The sequence below is a fragment of the Triticum urartu genome, chromosome 6A (genome assembly GCF_056163025.1).
Source record: "Triticum urartu cultivar PI428250 chromosome 6A, HENAU_Tu73, whole genome shotgun sequence".
Lineage (NCBI taxonomy): Eukaryota > Viridiplantae > Streptophyta > Magnoliopsida > Poales > Poaceae > Triticum > Triticum urartu.
Genome location: NC_141878.1, coordinates 583,042,124 through 583,065,926, shown reverse-complemented (window position 1 = coordinate 583,065,926; position 23,803 = coordinate 583,042,124). Strand labels below are relative to the sequence as shown.

Sequence of the window (23,803 nt, the reverse complement as noted above, 5' to 3'; positions counted from 1 at the left end):
GGGTTTCATGGCACACTATAATGTTTGGACGAGACATGGAGAAATAGGGGTTATGATGGAAGACGGCGAAGAAGAAGAGGACGATGACAACTATGTGCCCCCTGAATACGGTGATGCTGCAACAGGGGAAGCTGCTGAAGATGAAGAGGAACCAGACGATGTGCCCAATGATGCTGCAACGGGTGAAGCTGCTGAAGATCAAGAGGAACCAGACGATGTGCCCGATGATGATGATCTCCGTCGGGTCATTGTCGATGCAAGGACTCAATGTGAAAGTCAAAAGGAGAAGCTGAAGTTGATCGCATGTTAGAGGATCACAAAAAAGGGTTGTACCCCAATTGCGAAGATGGCAACACAAAGCTCGGTACCGTACTGGAATTGCTGCAGTGGAAGGCAGAGAATACTGTGCCTGACAAAGGATTTGAGAAGCTACTGAAAATATTGAAGAAGAAGCTTCCAAAGGATAACGAATTGCCCGACAGTACATACGGAGCAAAGAAGGTCGTATGCCCTCTAGGATTGGAGGTGCAGAAGATACGTGCATGCCCTAATGACTGCATCCTCTACCGTGGTGCGTACAAGGATCTGAACGCATGCCCGGTATGCGGTGCATTGCTGTATAAGATCAGACGAGATGACCATGGTGATGTTGACGGCGAGCCCCCCAGGAAGAGGGTTCCTGCGAAGGTGATGTGGTATGCTCCTATAATACCACGGTTGAAACATCTGTTCAGAAACGGAGAGCATGCCAAGTTGATGCGATGGCACAGTGAGGACCGTAAGAAAGACGGGAAGTTGAGAGCACCCGCTGACGGGTTGCAGTTGAGAAAAATCGAGAGAAAGTATTGGGCTGAGTTTGCAAGTGACCCAAGGAATGTATGGTTTGCTTTAAGCGTGGATGGCATTAATCCTTTCGGGGAGCAGAGAAGCAATCACAGCACCTGGCCCGTGACTCTATGTATGTATAACCTTCCTCCTTGGATGTGCATGAAGCGGAGGTTCATTATGATGCCAGTTCTCATCCAAGGCCCTAAGCAACCCGGCAACGACATTGATGTGTACCTAAGGCCATTAGTTGAAGAACTTTTAAAGCTGTTGAATGGAAATGGTGTACGTACGTGGGATGAGCACAGACAGGAGGAATTTAACCTAAAGGCATTGTTGTTCATGACCATCAACGATTGGCCCGCTCTCAGTAACCTTTCAGGACAGACAAACAAGGGATACCACGCATGCACGCACTGTTTAGATGACACTGAAAGTATATACCTAGACAAATGCAGGAAGAATGTGTACCTGGACCATCGTCGATTTCTTCCGACCAACCATCAATGTCAAAAGAAAGGCAAGCATTTCAAAGGCGAGGCAGATCACCGGAAGAAGCCCGCCATGCGTACAGGTGATCACGTACTTGCTATGGTCAATGATTTACACGTAATCTTTGGAAAGGGTCCCGGCGGACTAGCTGTTCCGAATGACGCTGAGGGACACGCACCCATGTGGAAGAAGAAATCTATATTTTGGGACCTAACCTACTGGAAAGAGCTAGAGGTCAGCTCTTCAATCGACGTGATGCACGTGATGAAGAACCTTTGCGTGAACCTGCTAGGCTTCTTGGGCGTGTATGGGAAGACAAAAGATACACCTGAGGCACGGGAGGACCTACAACATTTGCACGAAAAAGACGGCATGCCTCCGAAGCAGTATGAAGGTCCTGCCAGCTACGCTCTTACGAAAGAAGAGAAATAAATCTTCTTTGAATGCCTGCTCAGTATGAAGGTCCCGACTGGCTTCTCGTCGAATATAAAGGGAATAATAAATATGCCAGAGAAAAAGTTCCAGAACCTAAAGTCTCATGACTTCCACGTGATTATGACGCAACTGCTTCCGGTTGCATTGAGGGGGCTTCTACCGGAAAATGTCCGATTAGCCATTGTGAAGCTATGTGCATTCCTCAATGCAATCTCTCAGAAGGTGATCGATCCAGAAATCGTACCAAGGCTAAGGAGTGATGTGGCGCAATGTCTTGTCAATTTCGAGCTGGTGTTCCCACCATCCTTCTTCAATATCATGACGCACGTCCTAGTTCATCTAGTCGACAGGATTGTCATTCTGGGGCCCGTATTTCTACACAATATGTTCCCCTTTGAGAGGTTCACGGGAGTCCTAAAGAAATATGTCCGTAACCGCGTTAGGCCAGAAGGAAGCATATCCATGGGCCATCAAACAAAGGATGTCATTGGGTTTTGTGTTGACTTCATTCCTGGCCTTAAGAAGATGAGAGAATTCCTTATTTGGCCCTTTCTTAAATTTTGGTTCCCTTTTTGGCCCTAGTAAAAAAATTCTTCCTGTTCTGGCACTCAAACTTCAGTTTGTTCCCTATATGACATTTCCGTCAGTTTTGGCAACTAACACCGTTAAATCTGACATGAATAGTCCTTTTTACCCTTGGTGTAGTTTGTGACCAAAATTGTGAACTGGAAGTCAAAAATGAAACCAAATCTGCTATTTAGCACAGCTTTAATTTTAATTGGATAATTGGACAGAACCTCCCTTGTATTTTGATGATATATCCCCTGTACAGTTCATATATGCACAAATTATAATATACTTGGAACAGATTCACATGTATGCAACATAGAAACTTGGTCCAGGTTCACATATACGGAAATAGTCCACATATTTAGTCCTCTACACACATTCAGGTTCACATAGAGTTCACATATAATAGTCCAGGTTCACATCATGTCAAATACAACACATGAAGGTCACATATAGCACTTGCAAAAGCCCAGGTTCACATATATATTACATAAACAACTCAAAAGTTTCCCAAATGAACCATGATATGGAAAGGGATCCAATGAGAATCACAAGCTAAGCCTCCTTTTGCTTCGTGTGCTCATTGCAGGGCTGGCAGGATTCATTTTTTTGCTACGTGTGCCCATTGCAGGGCTATCATGTGGCACCATAGGAAGGTGTGGCAACTTATCAGCAACCTCTTTGCCTTTTCTTTTGGCATGTAATTTCAAAGCAACAGATGCTTTCTTGTTGGCCACACAAATGGGCTGAGTTCTTGATCTACACATACACATTCATGGCAGCACATCATACATCACATATAGTAGCCCAGGTTAACAATAGAACAATGCATAACATAACATAAAATTCGGAAACAACCATAGGTTACCTTTTTGCTACTCTGGATCCAGATTTACTCCCTTTCCCTTTTTCCTTCTTTGTTTTCTCCAACATTTGGCTATAGTGAGAAGAATGCAATTAGAATACAAAACCAAGCTTTCATCTAATCTACTACAAAATTCAGAACTAGTTCTTACCTTTTTGATGCTCCAGTAATTGAGTTATCATGTTTTCTCTTTTTCGTAGTTGTAGGTTCCAAGCTTTGGCTATTGTGAGAAATTACTTAGAATTCAAACACAGATTTCATATAATTATGAGCATGAGTGTAAAGTGGCTAACCTTGGCGGAAAGCACATAGAGGCTGCTGGAGCATCATCCTCGCAAGGCACAATTGATGCTTTGGTGGTCTTTGCCCTCTTCTTTGGTGGTCCTCTACATGAGCAACAAAAAAGTAGTTAACATGTATGGCTGCTTACAAAAAAATGCAAGTGAAGCAAGCACTACAAGAAATATGTCAACTTATGACCACCACTATTGGTCACTGAATGGTCACAAATTTCCATTTATGACCTTTTTGTGACCAAAAACATAAGGTCAAAAGCTGGCCGTCGTAAACTGACTATAGCGACCTTTCTTCTGGAATGGTCGTAAACGTTTATGACCAAAAAAAGGTCATAGATTTAACGACCAACTGTTTTGGTCACTAGCAATCCGACCACACCACGTCAGATCCACCGTGGCAAGCTGACGTGGCAGACTTACGACCAAATGAAAAGGTCGTAAAATAGAATCAGCCCGGTCCATTTCAGCCGTCTTGATGGGCCAAGCCCAATAATTCAGCCCATTTAATTTTTCTCTCTTTATTTTGCTTATCTGCATGGGCCTGGCCCAATAATTTGGCCTTTTATTTTCTGGGAATGGAGCCTTTTTCTGATGATTTTTTTTATATTCCACTATTGTTTTGGGCCACAGCCTTTTTAGTCTAGTTCGAATTTGGGCCTTGGCCTTTTTATTTTCTGTTATGCAGCCTTTTATAATTTTTTTTCTTACAGTCATTTCTTTTTTTAGGCCCAAGCCTTTTTGGTCTAATTCTTGTTTGGGCCTTGGCCTTTTTAGAGCCCAGGTTCTCATTTTGCATAACTATAAACAGAAAGGCCCAGGTGCACAAGTGATCCACAAGTGATCCACAAGCCCAGGTGCACAAGTGATCCACATAACTTCACAGAAAATAAACAAAATGATCCACAAGTGATCCAGGTTCACAAGATCACATAACTTCACAGAAAGGCCCAGGTTCACAAGTGATCACATAACTTCACAGGATCCATGTGCTCTAGTTTAAACAGCAAAATGCAACAAAATGCAACAGCTCTCAGCTCAGCTCCCAGGTTCACAGGTTCAAAATGCAACAACTACCTTAGCTCAAAGACAAAGAGATTCATAGCACAGCCATCAAACTACCTTAGCTCCAAAGAGAGCCATCAAGTGGGCTAACTTCTCTTCCTGTTCTTGAGACTTCTTACGCAGCAGCTCAAGTTCCTTGTCGCGTGCAACTTCAGATTCTTCCGCCTTCATATTGATTGCCGCCAATTCTTCTTGCACCAGTTCAGCTTGAAGCTCGGACCTCTCCAGCTTCTGCTCAAGGTCACAAACATGAGCAACAACTTTGCCGGAGTTGTTCCTAGATGACTGGAGCCCAACATTCCTGAGGAATGTGCTTTTCTTGGCTTCGGTCTTGAGGACTTGTTCAACAATTTCAACAGCAGACTTTGGCTCTTCACCTTCTGGTGCCGGCGCTTCCTTCATTTTTTCCATCTCAAGCTAGCATATGGAGGAAAATGATAGGCATTAGTGGGAGATCTATTTCACATTTTGCAAACCAAACCAAGCAAGAGAAACCAAACCAGCACACAAATGGATTATTTGAAGTAATCAAACCAGCACACAAAATCTATACAAGAAGATGATGACTAGTGACCTGGAGACATGCAATTGGAACAATATGATCACTTCATTAAGCCTAGAATGGTGGTTCTATATAAGATGGCTTCCCGAGTGAGCCGATCATCAAACTAACATTCAGATCAAATTTCATCATATCATAAAAAATGCATCAAATAGCTACAGCAAGTTCTGATATCTTTGTTGAACTATCAAACAACATCAAAGCATGGAACATAGCATGTGTTCTTGACTGGCTCCGAGTCAAACAACATCAAATCATCAAAGCATCAAAGCTGGCTGTGAATCAAACAGGGCAAAGCATGGAGTGACTTACTATAGCAGTCTTGACTGGCTCCGAAAACCCGTGCTTCTTGCTGTTGTGGGTGGCCTTAAACAAGTCAATCACAGACAGCTCCTCACCCTTACGCTCTTCTTTCTGAAATGTTTTTCAACAAAAATCAAAATGTTATTCAGCAAGAATCAGAAATGTTATTCAATGAGGAACCAAAGGTAAGGTCTCTAGAGAAGAGTTCTCACAGTGGCAAAAATGTGTGCTGTGTAGTGCCTGGAACTAGTTCTTTGATTGTACACGACTTTTTGTCGATTCATCTTGTTCGACAAACAGGTTTCCTACAAAAAAGCATACTGTCAGCATGATCTAGCACTAGCATATCATGTGCAGAACATAAAGCATCAAACAAAGCAGAGACAAACCTTGTGTCTTGGGGTAGACCACATCTCCACCAGCTTGCCATTCACCATCCGTTAGATCAGGCACCGGAGACTTAATGCTGACTTTATTTGCGGCTACGGTATCAAAATACTTCTTCTTGATCTGATGGCGTCTGTTCTTTGAATATTTCTGCAGAATATCTTTGCACGAGGTCTTGATGGTCTCCGAGTCCGTGTTCATCTCAAAATTTGCCTACCAAGATAGCAAACAAGGTAGGAACAATATTAGTGATCGTGCATAGGTGTAACAGAAAATAGATAGCACATTAACTATGAAACAAGTAGCTTACAGCAACTTTCCCAATGTAGTTCTCCAATAGACTAGCATTTTTTTGTATAGCTTGAAGTGAGGAAGAACCGGAAGATGGCTTTTTGCAACGAGTCCACACTCAGAAGCAAGCTTTGCTGCCTGCAGAGGCTTCTCTGGACGAATCATCCCTTCGGCAATTTGGATAGGCACCTTGCTACCAAGCGACTTGGTGATCCTCTCTAGCCCTTTGCCCTTTCTAAGTCTAGTCTTGGGAGTCATTGCATCTGAAAATGAAACTGAACTCATAAATTAGAATAGAAATCGACAAATGCAGGAATCAACAAAAGCATACATGATCATTCCATTTGGAAAATGCACTAGTAAAAGATAGCATTGCAAAGGTCAACTTGCCTGATTGAAGCACAAGCTGCTGTTCTTCTTCATTGATGACAGCGTTCCTGTCAATAGAAGGTGCAACAGGGCTGAGGTCTGTGTGGACAGTGCCTGCTTCATCAATGCAGATGGTTCCTGCTTCATCTAGGTAGACAGTTCCATTTCCATCCATGCTGAGAGTGGTTCCTTCATCCATGGGCGGCAACTCATGACCTGTTTGCACCGAGGTCTGAGAGTCCATGAGCAGCATACTTTCCTGATGGTCCGTCGCAGTCGCCATCCTTGCTTTCTGCCTTGTGACTCTATCAAGGGCAGGTTCATCAAGTTCCAGGATCCTCTTTTTTTGTCCTAGAGCTGGGACCATCACCCTTCCTGGAGGCATTGCAGGAGATGTTTCTGAGCTCTTGTGCTTCTTGCTGACTGTCTTCTTAACACCAGGCCTCTTCGTCCTAGATTCCTTCAGTGCCTTGTATAAACAGTACGGAAAAAAGCATTAGATCACAAGAGAAATATGTGAGCACAAGGAATAACATAGAATAACAGAACCCCAATCCTCCAAGCAAGACAGAGTTTGCACCTTAACAATCTTGTTGACTACAACATCATCCACTTCCTCTCCATCAATAACTTCATCCTCCTTAGGACTGTACTCTGGGTCATCATTGATAACTCCACTACCCTCTTGAACCTCATCACTTCTACCTTCTTGTACACCATTTGTTTTCCTAATCATCGACGCTATTGCACCGATGCCAAGGGACTGGAACATCCGATTGTTCCTCATGATATTTCTAGCCCTAACCTTCTCGTACTCGGTGAGAGGCTCTTCTTTGCATGATAAAGGAAACATAACTATTAGGTGAATGTTTGGAATGCATGGACAGGCAACCAAACATATGTTATAAAATTTATTATCATTTAATCCTAGTTATTCAGGTAAGGAAGACTAACAGCACACAGGCACAATTAAGCCAGCTTATTCAGATTGCAGCAATACATTTCACTTAGCATATTAAGACACAGATTTTATGAAACTGACCACAAGGAGCAAGTTGCATACCAACGGTTGGCGTCATGCTTGACCTTGTCCTCCTTGCCATGGATGATCTTGAGGTGGTGCTTGCAAAATAGAATAAACAACAATCAGATACAACAGGGATAAAGTAAAATGATGCACTTGTATCAATAAAGGAAAGCATTTGGACCATCATGCACATACAGTGATGTACTGTTATTAATTAAGCAAACATGTAAGTGCACTAAACAAGCATGCATGTACAGTGGAAATACATGTACACTAAACAAGCAAGCAAGCAAAGTGCTACTAATAGAAACAAGCAAGCATTGAAGGAAATTGAAAAGAAGCAAGCAAATACTATTGATACAAAACCTAATTAATAAGAAAGCAAGTAGCTTCTTCTCCATGTGCTACTGATACAAGCAAGTACTGCTAATGGAAACCCTAATTAAGCATGTATGCTTGCAAGCAACATGTATGTTAGCAAGCAAGCATCATGAACTAGTGAATTGGTGTCATGTACACATGCTTAGACAGTCTGACAACAAGCTAGACGAGTATATCATGAGGACCTTCAAAACAACTAGATGTTTCCACTAGTAAAGCATGAAACAATAGTACTTGCAGAAGTACAAAAGCAGATGAAAAAAATACTCTCAACTGCTCAATAAAGTTCCCGCTCTTTGCAACAACAACAACAAAAAAAGGCGAGAGGGCCACACGGGACGGCCTCTATGCTGATAAAGAAATGCTCATCTGAATCATGTAATTCCACTATAGCTTGGTGACTGAACACAGCACCTTCTACTTAACACAAATTGCTTTTGTGTTTGAGTACAGAAAGAACGCCATACCCGCAAAAAAGGACAGATCATGGGCAGCCATAGAACGATATTACAACATCTTGGGCCAGCACAAGGCATCATTTTCGATGAAATCAAAGGGAAATAAACTACTGGTTTCATAGGGGTGAATCGTGATGATGACAACATTCACTTGGCCATACATCTCATCAGAGAGATACGACATAAACACCAGGTTCAGAAACATCAGTGACACAGCGCCCCGCTCACAAGAGCGGTAAACACGCCACGAACCAGACCAACGCACAAGCACAATATAACCAAACGCACAGCAAACCCACCCATAACCACAAAACAACAGGAATGGGTAGCATGAGAGGCCCCGAGGGGCACCTTCTCCAAGTGCTACTGATACAAGCCAAGTAATTAAATCATACACAAGCAACATGAACCATGAACCAGAGGGAGGTCTTCCTCAAACCTCATCCACCTCCTCATCCATCCCCATCCCCTAAAATCATGCACTTCCTCTCCATCAACATGAACCCTAAACCATGAGGGGGATCAAACACTACAAGTGCACAAGGACACGCATGCAACATAACCAACTGTGACCCAAGCCAAGCACCATGAGTGAATCTGGCGAGCACGTTCTGGATTAGTAGGGTTCGAGCAGGGAGGGAGGAGCCGACGCGCGAATCCTAACCCTAGATCGACAAGAAAACGAATCCTAGCCCTAGATCGACATGAACAAGAACAAAAACCAGGAGCTCGATGAACATGAACAACTTGTCCAATGAACATGAACAAGAACCACCGGGAGCTCGTAGATCAACCAAATCCTAACCCTAGATTGACCGAATCCTAACCCTAGATCGACCGAATCCTAACCCTAGGTCGACCAGGAGGGGGATCTACCGAACCCTAGGGGGAGAGGGGAGAGGAGAGGGGTACCTGTCGCCGTCGTCGATCGTTGATGATGTGGATGATGTAGCCACCGTCGCCCATGTACTCACTGTCGTTGATGTAGCCGTCGATGTAGCAACCATCGTCGAGGGGAGAGAGAAGGGTGGATTCGTCGTCGGGGTGGGCGGCGCACCGCGGTGCGGCGTGGTGGGGCGGCACGGAGCGGGCGGGGCAGCGCGGAGTGGGCGGTTCGTCGGGGCGGAGCAGAGGAGGGGCGGCGGGGCGGCGGGGAGGGGAAGCTAGGGTTCGTCGGGGAGAGGGGAGGGGAATGGAATGGGGAAATTTTAGGGAGTGGGAGGGGAGGGGAGTGGGATCCCGCGTGTTTAGTGGGAGAGGGGTGGTGGGTCCTGCCTGGTAGTGGGAGAGGGAGTGGAGGGAAATTTTGGGAGAGGGAAATTTTGGTGGAGGGAAAATTTTGGTGTGGGAGGGAAATCCTTTTGGGTTTGGGTGTAGAAAAAAATAGGGTTTTTTGTAAACTTTGTAGAAATCATGGTTAAAATCATACCGAGTAGCTCAAGAAAACGCCGGTATTGCAAGTTTAGTATTTTTGCTAGTTGGTACTCCACATTTGATGATGTGACGCGGAGGTCTCCCATTTTTTTTGATTTTTTTTGAATTTTTTACGGTGTTTTCAAAAACCGGCCGATTTCGTCGCGGCGACCGTCCATGGCTAGGGTTTGAGCCGTGCAAATCTGTTGTCGATTCTGTGATGGAATGCCTACCTGTGAAGCTAAAAATCATTTTTAGTGAAAATAACGGGGAAGCTATGGAGGACCCGTAGTTCAAATTCCAGCCGGTTCCAGCTGAATCGGCCGAAGGTGGTTCGAATTGCCGGGAGTAGCTACGAGGGTCGGAAATGCATGCTTTTTGGCGACCATCCGTAAAATAGGGTCTACTTTGAGATAGAAATGGAATGGCGACGTTTGGGGTGCCCCTCCTTGTAGCCGCTTGACGAAAAACACATGTCTTTTGCATTCAAAAAATGAAAAACGATTTTTTTGTTAAACAAGTTGGAACCTCGCTTTGGCAACATTGTTTGCCATCACAAGACGGAGGCATGCGCCCAATTTGGGCATATTATCAGAAACTATTCAACGGATGCGGCCATATCATTGCTAGTTTGGCTTCAAAGCCATGAATCTTCGTTCGTGGTAGGTCGTTTTTGAGAACACTTTTTCAAGAAAACGCCGGTATTGCAAGTTTAGTATTTTTGCTAGTTGGTAGGCCACATTTGATGATGTGACGCGGAGGTCTCCCATTTTTTTGATTTTTTTTGAATTTTTTATGGTGTTTTCAAAAACCGGTCGATTTCATCGCGGCGACCGTCCGTGGCTAGGGTTTGAGCCGTGCAAATCTGTTGTCAATTCTGTGATGGAATGCCTACCTGTGAAGCTAAAAAGCATTTTTAGTGAAAATAACGGGGAAGCTATGGAGGACCCGCAGTTCAAATTCCAGCCGGTTCCAGCTGAATCGGCCGAAGGTGATCCGAATTGCCGGGAGTAGCTACGAGGGTCGGAAATGAGTGCTTTTTGGCGACCGTCCGTAAAATAGGGTCTACTTTGAGATAGAAATGGAATGGCGACATTTGGGGTGCCCCTCCTTGTAGCCGCTTCACGAAAAACAGATGTCTTTTGCATTCAAAAAATGAAAAACGGTTTTTTTTGTTAAACAAGTTGGAACCTCGCTTTGGCAACATTGTTGCCATCACAAGACGGAGGCATGCGCCCAATTTGGGCATATTATCAGAAACTATTCAACGGATGTGGCCATATCATTGCTAGTTTGGCTTGAAAGCCATGAATCTTCGTTCGTGGTAGGTCGTTTTTGAGAACACTTTTTCAAGAAAACGCCGGTATTGCAAGTTTAGTATTTTTGCTAGTTGGTAGGCCACATTTGATGATGTGACGCGGAGGTCTCCCATTTTTTGATTTTTTTGAATTTTTTACGGTGTTTTCAAAAACCGGCCGATTTCGTCGCGGCGACCGTCCGTGGCTAGGGTTTGAGCCGTGCAAATCTGTTGTCGATTCTGTGATGGAATGCCTACCTGTGAAGCTAAAAAGCATTTTTAGTGAAAATAACGGGGAAGCTATGGAGGACCCGCCGTTCAAATTCCAGCCGGTTCCAGCTGAATCGGCCGAAGGTGGTCCGAATTGCCTGGAGTAGCTACGAGGGTCGGAAATGCATGCTTTTTGGCGACCGTCCATAAAATAGGGTCTACTTTGAGATAGAAATGGAATGGAAACGTTTGGGGTGCCCCTCCTTGTAGCCGCTTCATGAAAAACGCATGTCTTTTGCATTCAAAAAATGAAAAACGGTTTTTGAATTTCAGTTTTGCTAAAGCACATCTAGATGTGCCATAAGTATTGCACATCTAAGTCCTATGGCATTGATCTTACGTCGAGATTCGTGTGGATATTTTCCTTTTTATTTTTTCTTTTCTCTTTATGCTTGATTCACTCACTTAGATGTGCAATAACTAGAGCACATCTAGATGTGCCCTAGACACACCCTTTGAATTTGTACGGTGTTTTCAAAAACCGGCGGATTTAGTCACGGCGGTCGTCCGTGGCTAGGGTTTGAGTCATGTTTTTAGCATTCAAAAAATGAAACTTATATTGTTTCATACATGAGCATGCACAAAAACCCATAATTTTATCTTTCATCCATGAGCATGCATAAAAAAATTTCAATTCCCATCAATTACCAAACTGAATATTCATTGTTAAAAACATGACTTGTTTAGATGACACTGTCATACAGCATCCATGAGCATGCACAAAATTAAACCGGACATACTTAACATTGACATGTTCATATTACACTAACAAGCTTAAACCTAACATGCTGAACACCTTCTTAACACCTTCACTCCTCCTTCTTCTCCTTCATCAACCTGATGCGCTCAGAGTGGCGAATCCCAACGCGGATGTACTCCTCTACCACAATTGGCATGGTCCTGTCGCCAAGCTGTGGGATTGCAGGCGCCGCCACCATCACGAGGTCGTCGTCCGCCACCACCATCGCGAGGTCGTCGTCCGCCACCACCATAGCAAGGTCGTCGTCCGCCACCACCATAGCAAGGTCGTCATCCGCCACCAACATAGCAGGGTCGTCGTCAGCCACCACCATAGCATGTTCGTCATCAGCCAGAATAGGCTGCTCCTCGTCATCCCCGCTCTGCTCCTCGTCGTCATCCCCGCTCTGCTCCCATTGCCTGGCCAAATGCAACAAAGTGTGAACATGGTGTTGTCATCGTGCAGGTAGAGGAAGCCAAAAGGACAGGAAGAAGAGAGGCAGAGAGCTTACTGGCATCGTCGTCGTGCTGGTAGTACATGCGGCACATGGTGTTGTCGAACATCTTCACGGTGAACATGGCGTCGCCATCATAGCGGAAGACAAGGAAGTACCCGAGCTGTAGCTCATGGGCGCGGGCGAAATGCTCCCAGCCGGGCCCTAGGTACATGTGGCCTTCACCATCAAACACCACCAACACTTCCCACCAGCACAGCCTGTGAAGCCCACTGCCGGCCTCCCGTAGCTTCACTTTGTGGGGCTCACGACCGGCGAGCATCTTCGCAAACTTGTCAGGCAGCCTCTGTAGCGAGGGTCAAGCAGTGGTTAATTGTGGCAATCAAGCACTAGACAGCAGAGTGATGATAAAGAAATGAGTGATGATAAACATACCTGCCTACTGCAAGATTTCTCAATTACGATCTCGAAGAACTCGAAACCTTCCAAGCCAGCCATCTCACTTCTCTGAAAAGCAGCATTGTAATTAAACAACAAGTTACCATAAACAGGACTGGACATAAATAGGAACAGAACCAAGTTTATGATGGCAAAAGTGATAAAAATGAGAAGAGCAATGCACTTGTGGATATTTATGATAGCAAAAGTGAGAAAAAAAAGCAATGCACTTGTGAACATTTGGAATAGTACTACTCTATCTACAATGGACCATATCTGCCCATGTGCCCATGTCTACTATAAATGGCAAACACAGCATCAGGATCATATCTACTATAAATGGACCATATCTACAATGAACCATATCTACTATAAATGGACCATATCTACAATGAACCATATCTACTATAAATGGACCATATCTTCCCATGTGCTACATTTTGTTAGAACCCAGTAAAGCTTTATAGTCATGTACCTGAATTTAACACTAGAATTTCAGAGATTCAGAGCTATTGGCTTAATTTGCTTTGCTAGGGTTTATATAGCCAAAGGCCACTGGAGGCTAGATCCCCTACAAGTTTAACTGCTCCAGTGTGCCGCTGCATCTTTTTAGAAAAATATAAACATGTTTATTTTAAAAACAAACAAACAAAATTGGAAAATACTAATACACTTGCAACATTATAAGTGTTGGCATCATTTTTCCCCTTTTGGTCTGCCTTTTCTATTTTTGATGAATTCTACGTCACTGTGAAGAGAACCACAGGGAAACTAGCATACCTAGCAAGGTAGCACCACATCAACTGAACATGGCCAAAAGGGACCTAAACCTAAATGCCTAATTCAGTCTGCAAAATCCCTCTTGATCTACTACTCTATCTACGGACCTGGGGGTAACAAAGCAAATCAAAGAAGACGGGGGGAACAGAACGGACCTGGGGGGGACGGCGACTGCTTGAGCTTGTTGGCCTTGTCGGTGTCGTGGACGGTGCCTCCTCTTGATCTACTACTCTATCTACAATGGAACCGTAATCAGCATGCGCCAGGGAACCCTAATCTAATCAATAGGAAGAGGAACAGGAAGGACTCGGCGGATTCATACCTTAGGAGGCCGTCGCTGTCGATGGAGGAGTGGTTCGCCAGGGAGGTCGTCACCGTCGATGGAGGAGAAGGGGATGCCAGCGGCGGAGAGGAGGAGTGGGTCGAGTGGATAATGGAGAGGAGGAGCGGGTCGAGTGGATAATGGAGAGGAGTGGTCGGAAGGTTCACTTATCAGCGAGTCCGATGTTTGCTACGTGACTGGTTTGATATATTAAAAAGGGTGGGCATAGATTACAAAACCAAGAGCCTCTTCCTAGCCCAGTGGTCGAAACACAGTGAAATAAGCGCACGGTCGTGGGTTCAAGCCCCCACACGCGCATATGTTTTGGCCACGCGCATATTTTTGGTACAATAGCAAAATGGCCCACTTGTCAGCGAGTGGGTCGAGTGGCCCACTTGTTAGTGAGGTGTGTGCTTCATACTTGACTAGTTTGATATATTCAAAAAGGTTGGCATAGAGTGAAAGACTAATAGCCTCGTCCTAGCCCAGTGGTAGAAACATAGTGAAACAAGCACACGGTCGTGGGTTCGAGTCCCCGCTGGCGCATATTTTTTGCTCACAATGAAATGGGTTCAGTTGAAGCAAAATTCAGTTAAAATAGCATCTCCAGTTCTGACCAAAATTCAGTTAAAATAGCTACAAGACAACATTCTGACCAAAACAACTACAAGATGATCACAACAACTACAAGACAACATTCTGACCAAAACTTGAACTAAAGATGTTCAAAAAATCTTCTGTATGATCATTTTGCAATCTTTTGCATTACAAGACAACATTTTGACAGCAAGCATAACATCTACAATAACATCTCAATTCAGGTCAAAACAGCAAGCATAACATCTCAATTTTGCTGTTGGAATCTTAAAGCACTGTGAATCAGGATAACTACATCACTATTGCTACAACCATCAGGATCATCATTTTGCTACAACCATCAGGATCATCATCTTGCTACAACCATCAGGATCATCATTTTGCTCCTAGAATCTTCAAGGATTTTTCTACCTGGAGAGAAGATTGATCACATCAGGTCACCAGTCCCATAGATACCAAAACAAAGAACATTAAGTAATAGTATTTACCTTTGCCAGTCCATTCGCTACTCATCGTCGTCGATACGAAAACAAGGAACTCTATGCCCACTCCTGTTTTCCTCATCATCACTACAATATTGCAGCATAGTATGATCAGTCCGGTTTTCCTCATCCTCGCTTTCATGTCCATCCTCTACCACCTTTCTTCTTTTCTTGATGCCTTCAACTGTTGCAGCACCAATGATCACATGTTCCCGGTCCCTTCGCACTCTGCTTTGCACCGGAACTTCCATAGAGTCATCATCAGCTTGCAACGGAACTTCCGTAGAGTCACCATCTTGGTATTTTAGTCCACCATCACCGGGGCCCTTTTCCACTTCAGTTTCAGTTTCAGTCACACTCCACAAGTGTCTGTGCTGAAAGTTTTGCACAACTCGCCATTTTCCGTGCAAAAGAGTGTCCGGCAGATAAAACACCATTGTTGCTTGTGTTGTTAGAATAAAGGGATCACTCTTATACCAGCACCTTGCAGTGTTGATGCTTTTGAAGTGGCCATCATATTTGACAAAAGAGTCTCTCCTCTTCTTGCTACCAAGCTCAAACCAGTCACAGCGAAATAAGACAACTGAGCGATGGATGCCTCCACTAGAGTTGTACTGCAACTCTACGATGCTTCTCAACTGACCATAGAAGTCAATGATCTCACCATCATGTGACCCCTCAGTGATGATTCCACTATTCTGTGTCTTCCTTTTTTCCTCGCGGTCAACGGTGTGGTACTAGACACCGTCAGCAATGCATGCTGAATACACTCTCACTCGCTTATCCGGTAAGCATGCCAAAGCAAATAGATCATCACTGACCTTCTTCTCCTCATGCAACTTTCCAATCTGCACAAATAAACCATTTAGCAAACAATGGTATTTAACAATGGGTGAATAACACAGAAAACATAAAACATGTGGCTAAAGATCTCACATGATTCTTAAACCACTTAGCAAACACCTTGGCAACCCTTTTATCAACATTGATATTGCTTTCTTCCTGATTTAACTCTTCCTTGCATTTCCTACAATGCCAACAAAACATGTGAATTAAAACATTAGGCTGGTGCCAACCCAAGGAATATATATATATATATAATGAGTGCACAAGATATAACGTACTCGATATATGGTAGAACCTCGGCGCAATTGTTGAGCACAAACAAAACCATCATGTCATACTCATCACTAGCCTCCAAGTATTGTGAGGCTCCAAGAAAGTTCACACCATGGTTGAAAACAGAGACATCACCACTTTGCGAATCAGACCGCTCTATATTTCTGCCCGGCCGGTTCCATCTTGTTTCCACATCACCAAAGTATCTAGAGCAAAAAGTCAAGCACTCGTCAACGACATATGCTTCAGCAATAGAACCTTCAGGTCTTGCCGTGTTTCGCACATAACGCTTACAAGTAAGAAGCCTTCTTTCGATTGGATACATCCAACCGTATTGCACAGGGCCTCTAAGCATTGCCTCTTTGGGTAAGTGCACCGCCAAATGGACCATCACGGTGAAGAAAGCTGGAGGGAAAATCTTCTCGAGCTTGCAAAGAATAATTGGCATTTCTTTTTCAAGTCTTTCCAAGACAGTTAACTTGAGGGTTTTGCAGGACAGTTCTCTAAAGAAATTTCCCAACTCAGCAACCGCTTCATATATATCCTTGTGCATGATTCCTCGGAGGCCCGCCGGTAAAATCCTTTGGAGGAGGATGTGACAATCATGGGTTTTCAGTACTGAAAGCTTGAATCCATCAAAAGTAACACACTTTGCTAGGTTAGCAGCATAACCATCTGGAAATTTCACCGCTCTTAGGAATTCACAGAATGCAAGCTTTTGTTCTTTATTCATTGTATACCATGCTCGTGGAATTTCAAATGAATCTTCATCTTCATTGTGCTGTAGATGCAAATCTTCTCTTATGCCCATGTCCTCCAAATCAAGCCTAGAACTAACCATGTCCTTTATCTTCCCTTCAATGTTCAGAAACGTCCCTAGCAGATTCTCGCATATGTTTTTCTCAATGTGCATTACATCGAGATTATGCCTTAATTTCAGATCAGCCCAGTATGGCAGGTCCCACAAACAAGACCTCCGGTCCCAACATTGACCTTCCTCACGCTTTCTTTTCTTCGCCAGCTTTCCTGGTCTCACATCTTTCACCTTTTCAAGTTGCTGCTCCAGCTCTTCTTTAGTGAATTCAGCTGGCTTGTCACGGGTTTCATTCTCACCATTAAAATCTTTGCTTCTTCGCTAGCGATGGTTTCGGGGAAGAAAGCGGCGGTGCCCAATATAGCATATCTTGCTCCTTATTATCTTTGAGCAAGGGTCTTTATCACAATGGACACAAGCCTGATAACCCGCTGTGATCCTCCCAGACAGAGTGTGCAGAGCCGGGAAATCATGGATGGACCATATGATCGCAGCACGTAGATTGAACTTTTCTTCCGGACTCAAGGCATCGTATGTAGGTACACCAGTCCAGAGCTGGAGCAGTTCTTCTACGAGGGGCTCCATAAAGACATCAAAATCCTTTCCTGGAGAATCTGGACCCGGGATAAGCAATGACATCATGAAGTTGGACTGATCCATGCATGCCCATGGTGGCAGGTTGTACGGCACCACAAAAACTGGCCACATGCTATAAGACGTGCTCATGTTCCCAAACGGATTAAACCCATCTGTGGCAATGCCAAGTTTTATGTTCCTTGGATCTGCAGCAAAATCAAAATGTATACGGTCAAACTCTTTCCATGCCTCTCCATCCGCTGGATGGCTCAGCTCATTGTCCACAGGTTGCCGCTTTAGCTTGTGCCACTGTACCTCACGCGATGATTTCTTCGAGATGAACATCCGCTGCAGCCTTGGTATCAAGGGAAAGTGCCTCAGTACCTTCTCCGGTATTGACTTCTTCCCATCAGCATCTTTCCACCTAGATGCATTGCATTTTGGACAGTTGTCATGCTTTGCTAAATCCTTCCGAAACAAGACACAGTTATTTGGGCACACATGTATTGACACATAACCTAAACCCAGCCTGCGGATTATGCTCAATGCTTCATCATAAGATTTGGGAACACAACTATTAGGGAATTGCAAGCTCAAAAGACGGAGTATTGCGTTGAATGCGGCATTGCTAATCCGGTAGAAAGACTTGATGTGGAGTAACTTCACGGTGAAGGTAAATCTTGAAAATTTACCCCCTTCATGAGCTGCGCGCTTTGCCTCCTCTAACACCTCAGCAAACAACGATTTCTGTCCATCAGCACGATCTTCAGCATCGTACAAATCCTTCAATAGGTCAGGAATCCTATCATCTTCATGCCCATCCTCTTCCTCCAAAACAACATTATCTCGCAAAACCTTTTCCATGAAATCAATGCCAGCATCACCACCACCCATCATATGAGGGGCCTCTGTATCAGCTTCAAAATGTTGAGGTTGTCTGTCTAAAGGTTCTCCATGATATATCCATCTATCATATGTGCTGGACATCCCATTAAGAAGCAGATGATCTTCCACTCTTCCTTGAGACATTCTTGAACGGTTGAGGCATTCACAACATGGGAAAATAATGTGAGCATCGTTGGCAAAATTTGCCCGAACAAATGCCATGAAATCATCAACTCCTTTCATATGTTCTTTCGAAAACTTTCTAACTCCTTGTCTAATCCAGCTTCTGTCCATCTGCCAAAGACAACAAATTGTTGCAACTTAGCAAATCAATCTAAGTGCATCAACATTAATTAATGAAAATGGATGGAAGTAATGGAAGCTAAAATTCCAGAAAATAAGGTAGGCACCCAAGTTTATATGCTAACTGCCTAAGTACAACATTCAGCTATTTCCAATTCCTCACTACTTTAGTCCAGTTCACATGGTTTACTGATTTCACATGGGAGCAATAAAAAGTAGTTCAAATGGAAATACATATTTCACATGGGAGAAAAGAAAAGCTAACTAAAACATGATGGTTCACAAAAAACAGAGGTGGTTAAACAACCAACAATAACAATATATGCTGCCACTAAGAACTATTTTGGTTAAACCACCAACGATAACACCACAGTCAATTTACATGAATGCCATTTCCAAGATTGCATCAAATCTACATCAATGAGAGTTTTCCTAGTTTACATCTAATCTACATCAATATTCAGGTCCTTTCACGGATTTGAGGCTGAAATTTCAGAGGTATAACATCAAATCTACATCAACCCCAGGATCCTGTTTCAGGGAAAGACCAACTCGAGCTCTGTTCTATTGATTGCTGACAACATAATTTACTAGTAACAATTGACTGAATTCCAAAAGAATTCTTAACAATTTCATCAACAACAATTCTCCTAATAATTTCATCAACAGAAATTCTCTTCACAATTTCTACCAAATTCATCAATGACATTTCCAAGAGATTTTTCCAAGCTTACAACAAACCTACATCAAATCACTCTGAAGATTCTCCTAACAAATCTACATCAAATCATTGACATCAACAGAGAGGAGAGGGGGAAGAGGAGGGGGGAAGGAGAGGGGTGCATACGTGGGCGAGGTCTGCTTGTGGCGGTGGCGACTTCCCCATGCTCGGCGGCGGCAAGTCCCCCATGTGTGGGCGACGCGAGCGACGTGGGCGACGCGAGCGGCGAGGCCCACGCCCCCGCCTCCGCCCCTGCTGGTTGCTTCCACCGCGAGGCCGTGGGCGAGGTCACCTAAAGCGAGGTCGTGGGCAAGGCGAGCGGCCCCTACTGGTTGCTTCGGCCGCCGGCCCCCGCCCGCCGCCCGCCGCCCACCAGCCCCACCCTCGTCCGAGCGACCCTTGCTGGTTGCTTCCGCCGCCGCCCGCCGCCACCTGGTCGGAAGACCTAGAAAAACGCTAAGTGTTGCTCTGTTCGATGCCACCCGCCGCCACCTGGTCGGAAGGCCCCACTTGTCACTGATACGAGAGAGCCCTGGTTTTGTATAGTATATAGAAAATTACCCACACATTAGCAACAATCCCTCTCTAGCCCAGCGGTACCGAACGAGCGAGCGAGCGCCAGGTCGTGGGTTCGAGTCCCCGCCAGCGCACATTTTTTAGGAATTAAAGCGCACATTTTTTTAGGGAATTAAATGCTCGCTCACCCACCTGTCAGTGGCTCACCCACCTGTCAAATGGTTCCCGTCTGTCAGTGTTGCTCTGTTCGATGCCACCTGGTCGGAAGGTCCCACTTGTCAATGATACGAGAGAGCCGTAGTTCTATATAATGTATAGATAAACTCCTAGATGTGAGCAACTGTCCCTCTCTAGCCCAGCGGTAGCATGCGAGCGAAGCAAGCGCGAGGTCGTGGGTTCGAGTCTGGCCTCGTGCATCTTTTTTGGGCGAATTAACCGCTCGGCCCCACCTGTCAAATGGGTCCCGCCTGTCAGTGTGTGCCCCGTCTGTCTGTTGAATATTAAAACTCAAGCAAAAATGACACCTAGACAGTGACACATAAGCGAGGTTGCTGAGGTGGCTGCCTAATCATCCTAATTCATTCAAACTCAAGTGTAGTGACCATTTTATATTGGTCGTTATCAGCTACGCATGAGGCAGTGGACAGTGCTACTAGCTTTACGACCATTTCCTCTAATGAAATTATGACCTTTCTGACCAAAATGGTCGTTATGGTTTAGGGTTTAGAGCCCCCCAGACAGCTTTTGACCAATTGGTCTAAAATGGTCATAAATTTATGACCAATTCTTCGAGGGTCACTGACAGAAGGTCATAAGTTGACATATTTCTTGTAGTGAAGTTACACAATTAAATTTATTACCTCACAGCTAAAATAGCAGCAATGTCATCTGGGTTACCCTTCTTGCATTTATGCCAATGATGCCCATAGTCCTTACAAATAGGACATAAGTGTTGGCCACTTTTTCTTTTCTTCTCACTGCAGCCTTTATACCTCTCAGTTTTATGCCTACCCGCCGTGGATTTTAGTAGTGGTGGAAACATGAAGAATCCATGGTCAGATTTAGGCCATTGGTTCTTGTCAACCATGGCAGGAATTAGTTGGTCATAGGCTGCCCTAAATTTGTCAATGGAGTAATACAAGTCCACATAATTTTGTATGTGTGCATTGATAAGAGATGTGATAAATGCTAGACCATGCTTGCAAGGAAGGCTAGAAACTTGCCATTGTCTACAAGAACATGTCCTGTCAAGCAAGTTGACCACAAACCTAAAGCCGCTGCCTCCCAATGCTGTCACTTCAGCGACTTCTTCTGAGCTTTCTACCACCTCCAAGTTTAATTCTCTAGTCTTTGCATTCAACTTCTTAATTATGTGGGGAAGAATCAACCCAACCAACTTCCTTGCTACTTTCCTCCTTCGGTTCCACATGATCATAATCATCTGCCTAACCTTATCAAAGAAGTCGTCCAAGTTCAAGGACTTGTGATGCTTAATCCAATTATTGAAGCACTCAGCCAAGTTGTTTGTAACATAATCCACCTTGGGAATTGTTGAGAACTGACTCCTAGACCACAACCTAGTGTGCCACCTCCTAAGATATGCAGTTGCCGCTGGCTTTGCTATGTCCATTGCAGCCCAATTTTTTTCAAATATATATGGGTTCCATGAGTAAGCAGCAGCCCAAAGGTGGTCATCAAACACCTTCCCATGAAACTTCTTGAAGTTAGACACCAAGTGAAACATACATTCCCTATGTTCAGCCTCTGGGAACACTTCTTTTACACCTGTCATCACTGGTTGCCCAGCATCGGTGCATATGGTTAAACCCCTTGGGGATCCTATGGCTTGTCTAACCATTTGCATGAACCAGGTCCAATTCTCATTAGTTTCAGAATCAAAAACACCCATACAAACTGGATACATCCAACTATGGCCATCAACGGCGGTAGCACTAGCCAGCTGGCCCTTGAACCTGCCTGTCAAGAAGGTGCTATCTACTGCCAAGTATGGCCTGCAGCCATTAAGGAACCCATCGATGCAAGGCTTCAAAGCAACAAAAATTCTTTTAAATCTGATTTTATCTTTTATTATGTGATGATCAATGATCACTATGCTACCGGGGCAGCAACTTTCAATTTGCGACTTGAAACTATACAGATTATCAAAGCTTGTATCCCAATCACCATATAGTTCCTTCAAGGCTAGAAGCTTACCCATATAGACTCTCTTAGAGTTGATGTCGATTCCATGATGCTCTTTAAGCTTCTTTCGCAATGCCTTTGGTCCTAGAGTTGCATCCTCAATTAGCCAGTCCTTCACGTGCTCACATATCCACCACTTGTTTGCATTCTTCAACTTCTTTTTTCTTTTTGTACTAGAGCAATCATGACCACAAGGGTTCTTTCTCACCTACAAAAGATGAACATAGAAAATTAGTACTAGAGTAAAGACCATGACCACAAACTAAGCACACATGAGTAAAGTTAGAAAATTACCATTACTGTGCACTCATCTTCCATTGTAGACGCATATATCCTCCATGGACACTTATCTTCATCCCTTCTTGAACAATAAGCTCTGAACCTATGTGGTGCACTCTTTTCGATGTCAAACTCAAATTCATGTTTGATTGCATGCTGAGAAAGCGCCAATTTAAACTCTGCCATATTGGGATATTTTCTTCCTTCGTTCATTGGAGGATCTAATTTATTATATTCAAGGTGTGGTGCATGATCTGCCTCGTGATATTCCTCATCTTCCTGTACTTCAACCTCTGACATGCTCTCATCCTCGCTCTCATCCTCGCTCTCAACCTCGCTCTCAGCCTCGCTCTCATTATCAGGAACATAGTCTTTGTCCTTTTCTTTATTGGAACAAGGAACCATGATAAGAGGTACAGGTTCATCCTCTAAATAAATATTTTCCTCATCAACACCAACATGCTCATTCTCAGGTACTAGGTTGCGAAGATAATCATCATCATCATCTTGTTCTATGTTGTTAGGTTGGCTATGCGCATCACTATGCCACTCCATTATAGGCTCATATGGTTCCGATGGATCACAATACGCAACAAACATGTGCACAACCTTTGTCTTAGAGTGTTTCTCAAACATCGACACCAATTCTTGGTCAGATGTTACTTCAGGGTAGATTTTAAGAACATCATCATAGTACTGAACATGTGCAACTTCCAAATAACGAGGCGAGTACTGCTCTACGATTGATTCAACCAAGTCCTTATAATTTGTTAAGTCAGAATCAATAACCTTATCAAAACAGAAGCATTTGATATCCTTTCTAGCCTTTTTTGGGTTGCCAAGAAAATTGATTTTCAGCACATAAGTTGAATTTTGATCCATCCTGTAAAAACCAAATAAACTTAATCATGAGTTGCATTTGGGATCCATCTCTAAGTTCAGATTTTGCAGCAAATTATCATCTTTAAATGAAACTCCTAAGTAATCTGTTGCCATTTCGACAAATCTAGAAGAGAGGTGCAGCAAATATGTTGCATTTGGGATCCATCTCTAAGTAATCTTCAAAGCCATCTCTAAGTACTCTGTCAAATTTAAAGAAGAGATGCCTCACCCATCTAGACAAGCCGATGTAGCCGCATCCCTCAGTGATACTTGGCCTTGCTCCGGTGTTGCGCCTTTACCACGCAAGGCTAAGACCGCCGCACAGCCGGCCTCCCCACCATGGCCGCCGTCCTCCTCCCCACCATGGCCGCTTTGCCCATCGTCAGCAGGT

General features: G+C 44.1%; 2 protein-coding genes and 1 pseudogene across 2 annotated transcripts; all 3 read right to left on the bottom strand.

Moving 5' to 3' along the window:
* Positions 1-2,826: 2,826 nt before the first annotated feature.
* Positions 2,827-23,378, bottom strand: LOC147966644 (uncharacterized). Its single transcript, XM_087527339.1, has 6 exons — positions 22,546-23,378; positions 20,910-22,459; positions 3,481-3,573; positions 3,339-3,407; positions 3,191-3,259; positions 2,827-3,081 (listed from the first exon to the last, which is right to left on the bottom strand). The coding sequence occupies exons 1-6, from the start codon at positions 23,164-23,166 to the stop codon at positions 2,871-2,873; spliced, it is 2,613 nt and encodes an 870-aa protein (XP_087383465.1). The 5' UTR covers positions 23,167-23,378; the 3' UTR covers positions 2,827-2,870.
* Positions 11,927-13,140, bottom strand: LOC147966646 (uncharacterized). Its single transcript, XM_087527338.1, has 3 exons — positions 12,932-13,140; positions 12,538-12,842; positions 11,927-12,485 (listed from the first exon to the last, which is right to left on the bottom strand). Exons 1-3 carry the CDS (start codon positions 13,055-13,057, stop codon positions 12,113-12,115), a joined length of 804 nt encoding a protein of 267 aa, XP_087383464.1. The 5' UTR covers positions 13,058-13,140; the 3' UTR covers positions 11,927-12,112.
* Positions 15,139-18,803, bottom strand: LOC147966645 (uncharacterized; annotated as a pseudogene).
* Positions 23,379-23,803: the final 425 nt, after the last annotated feature.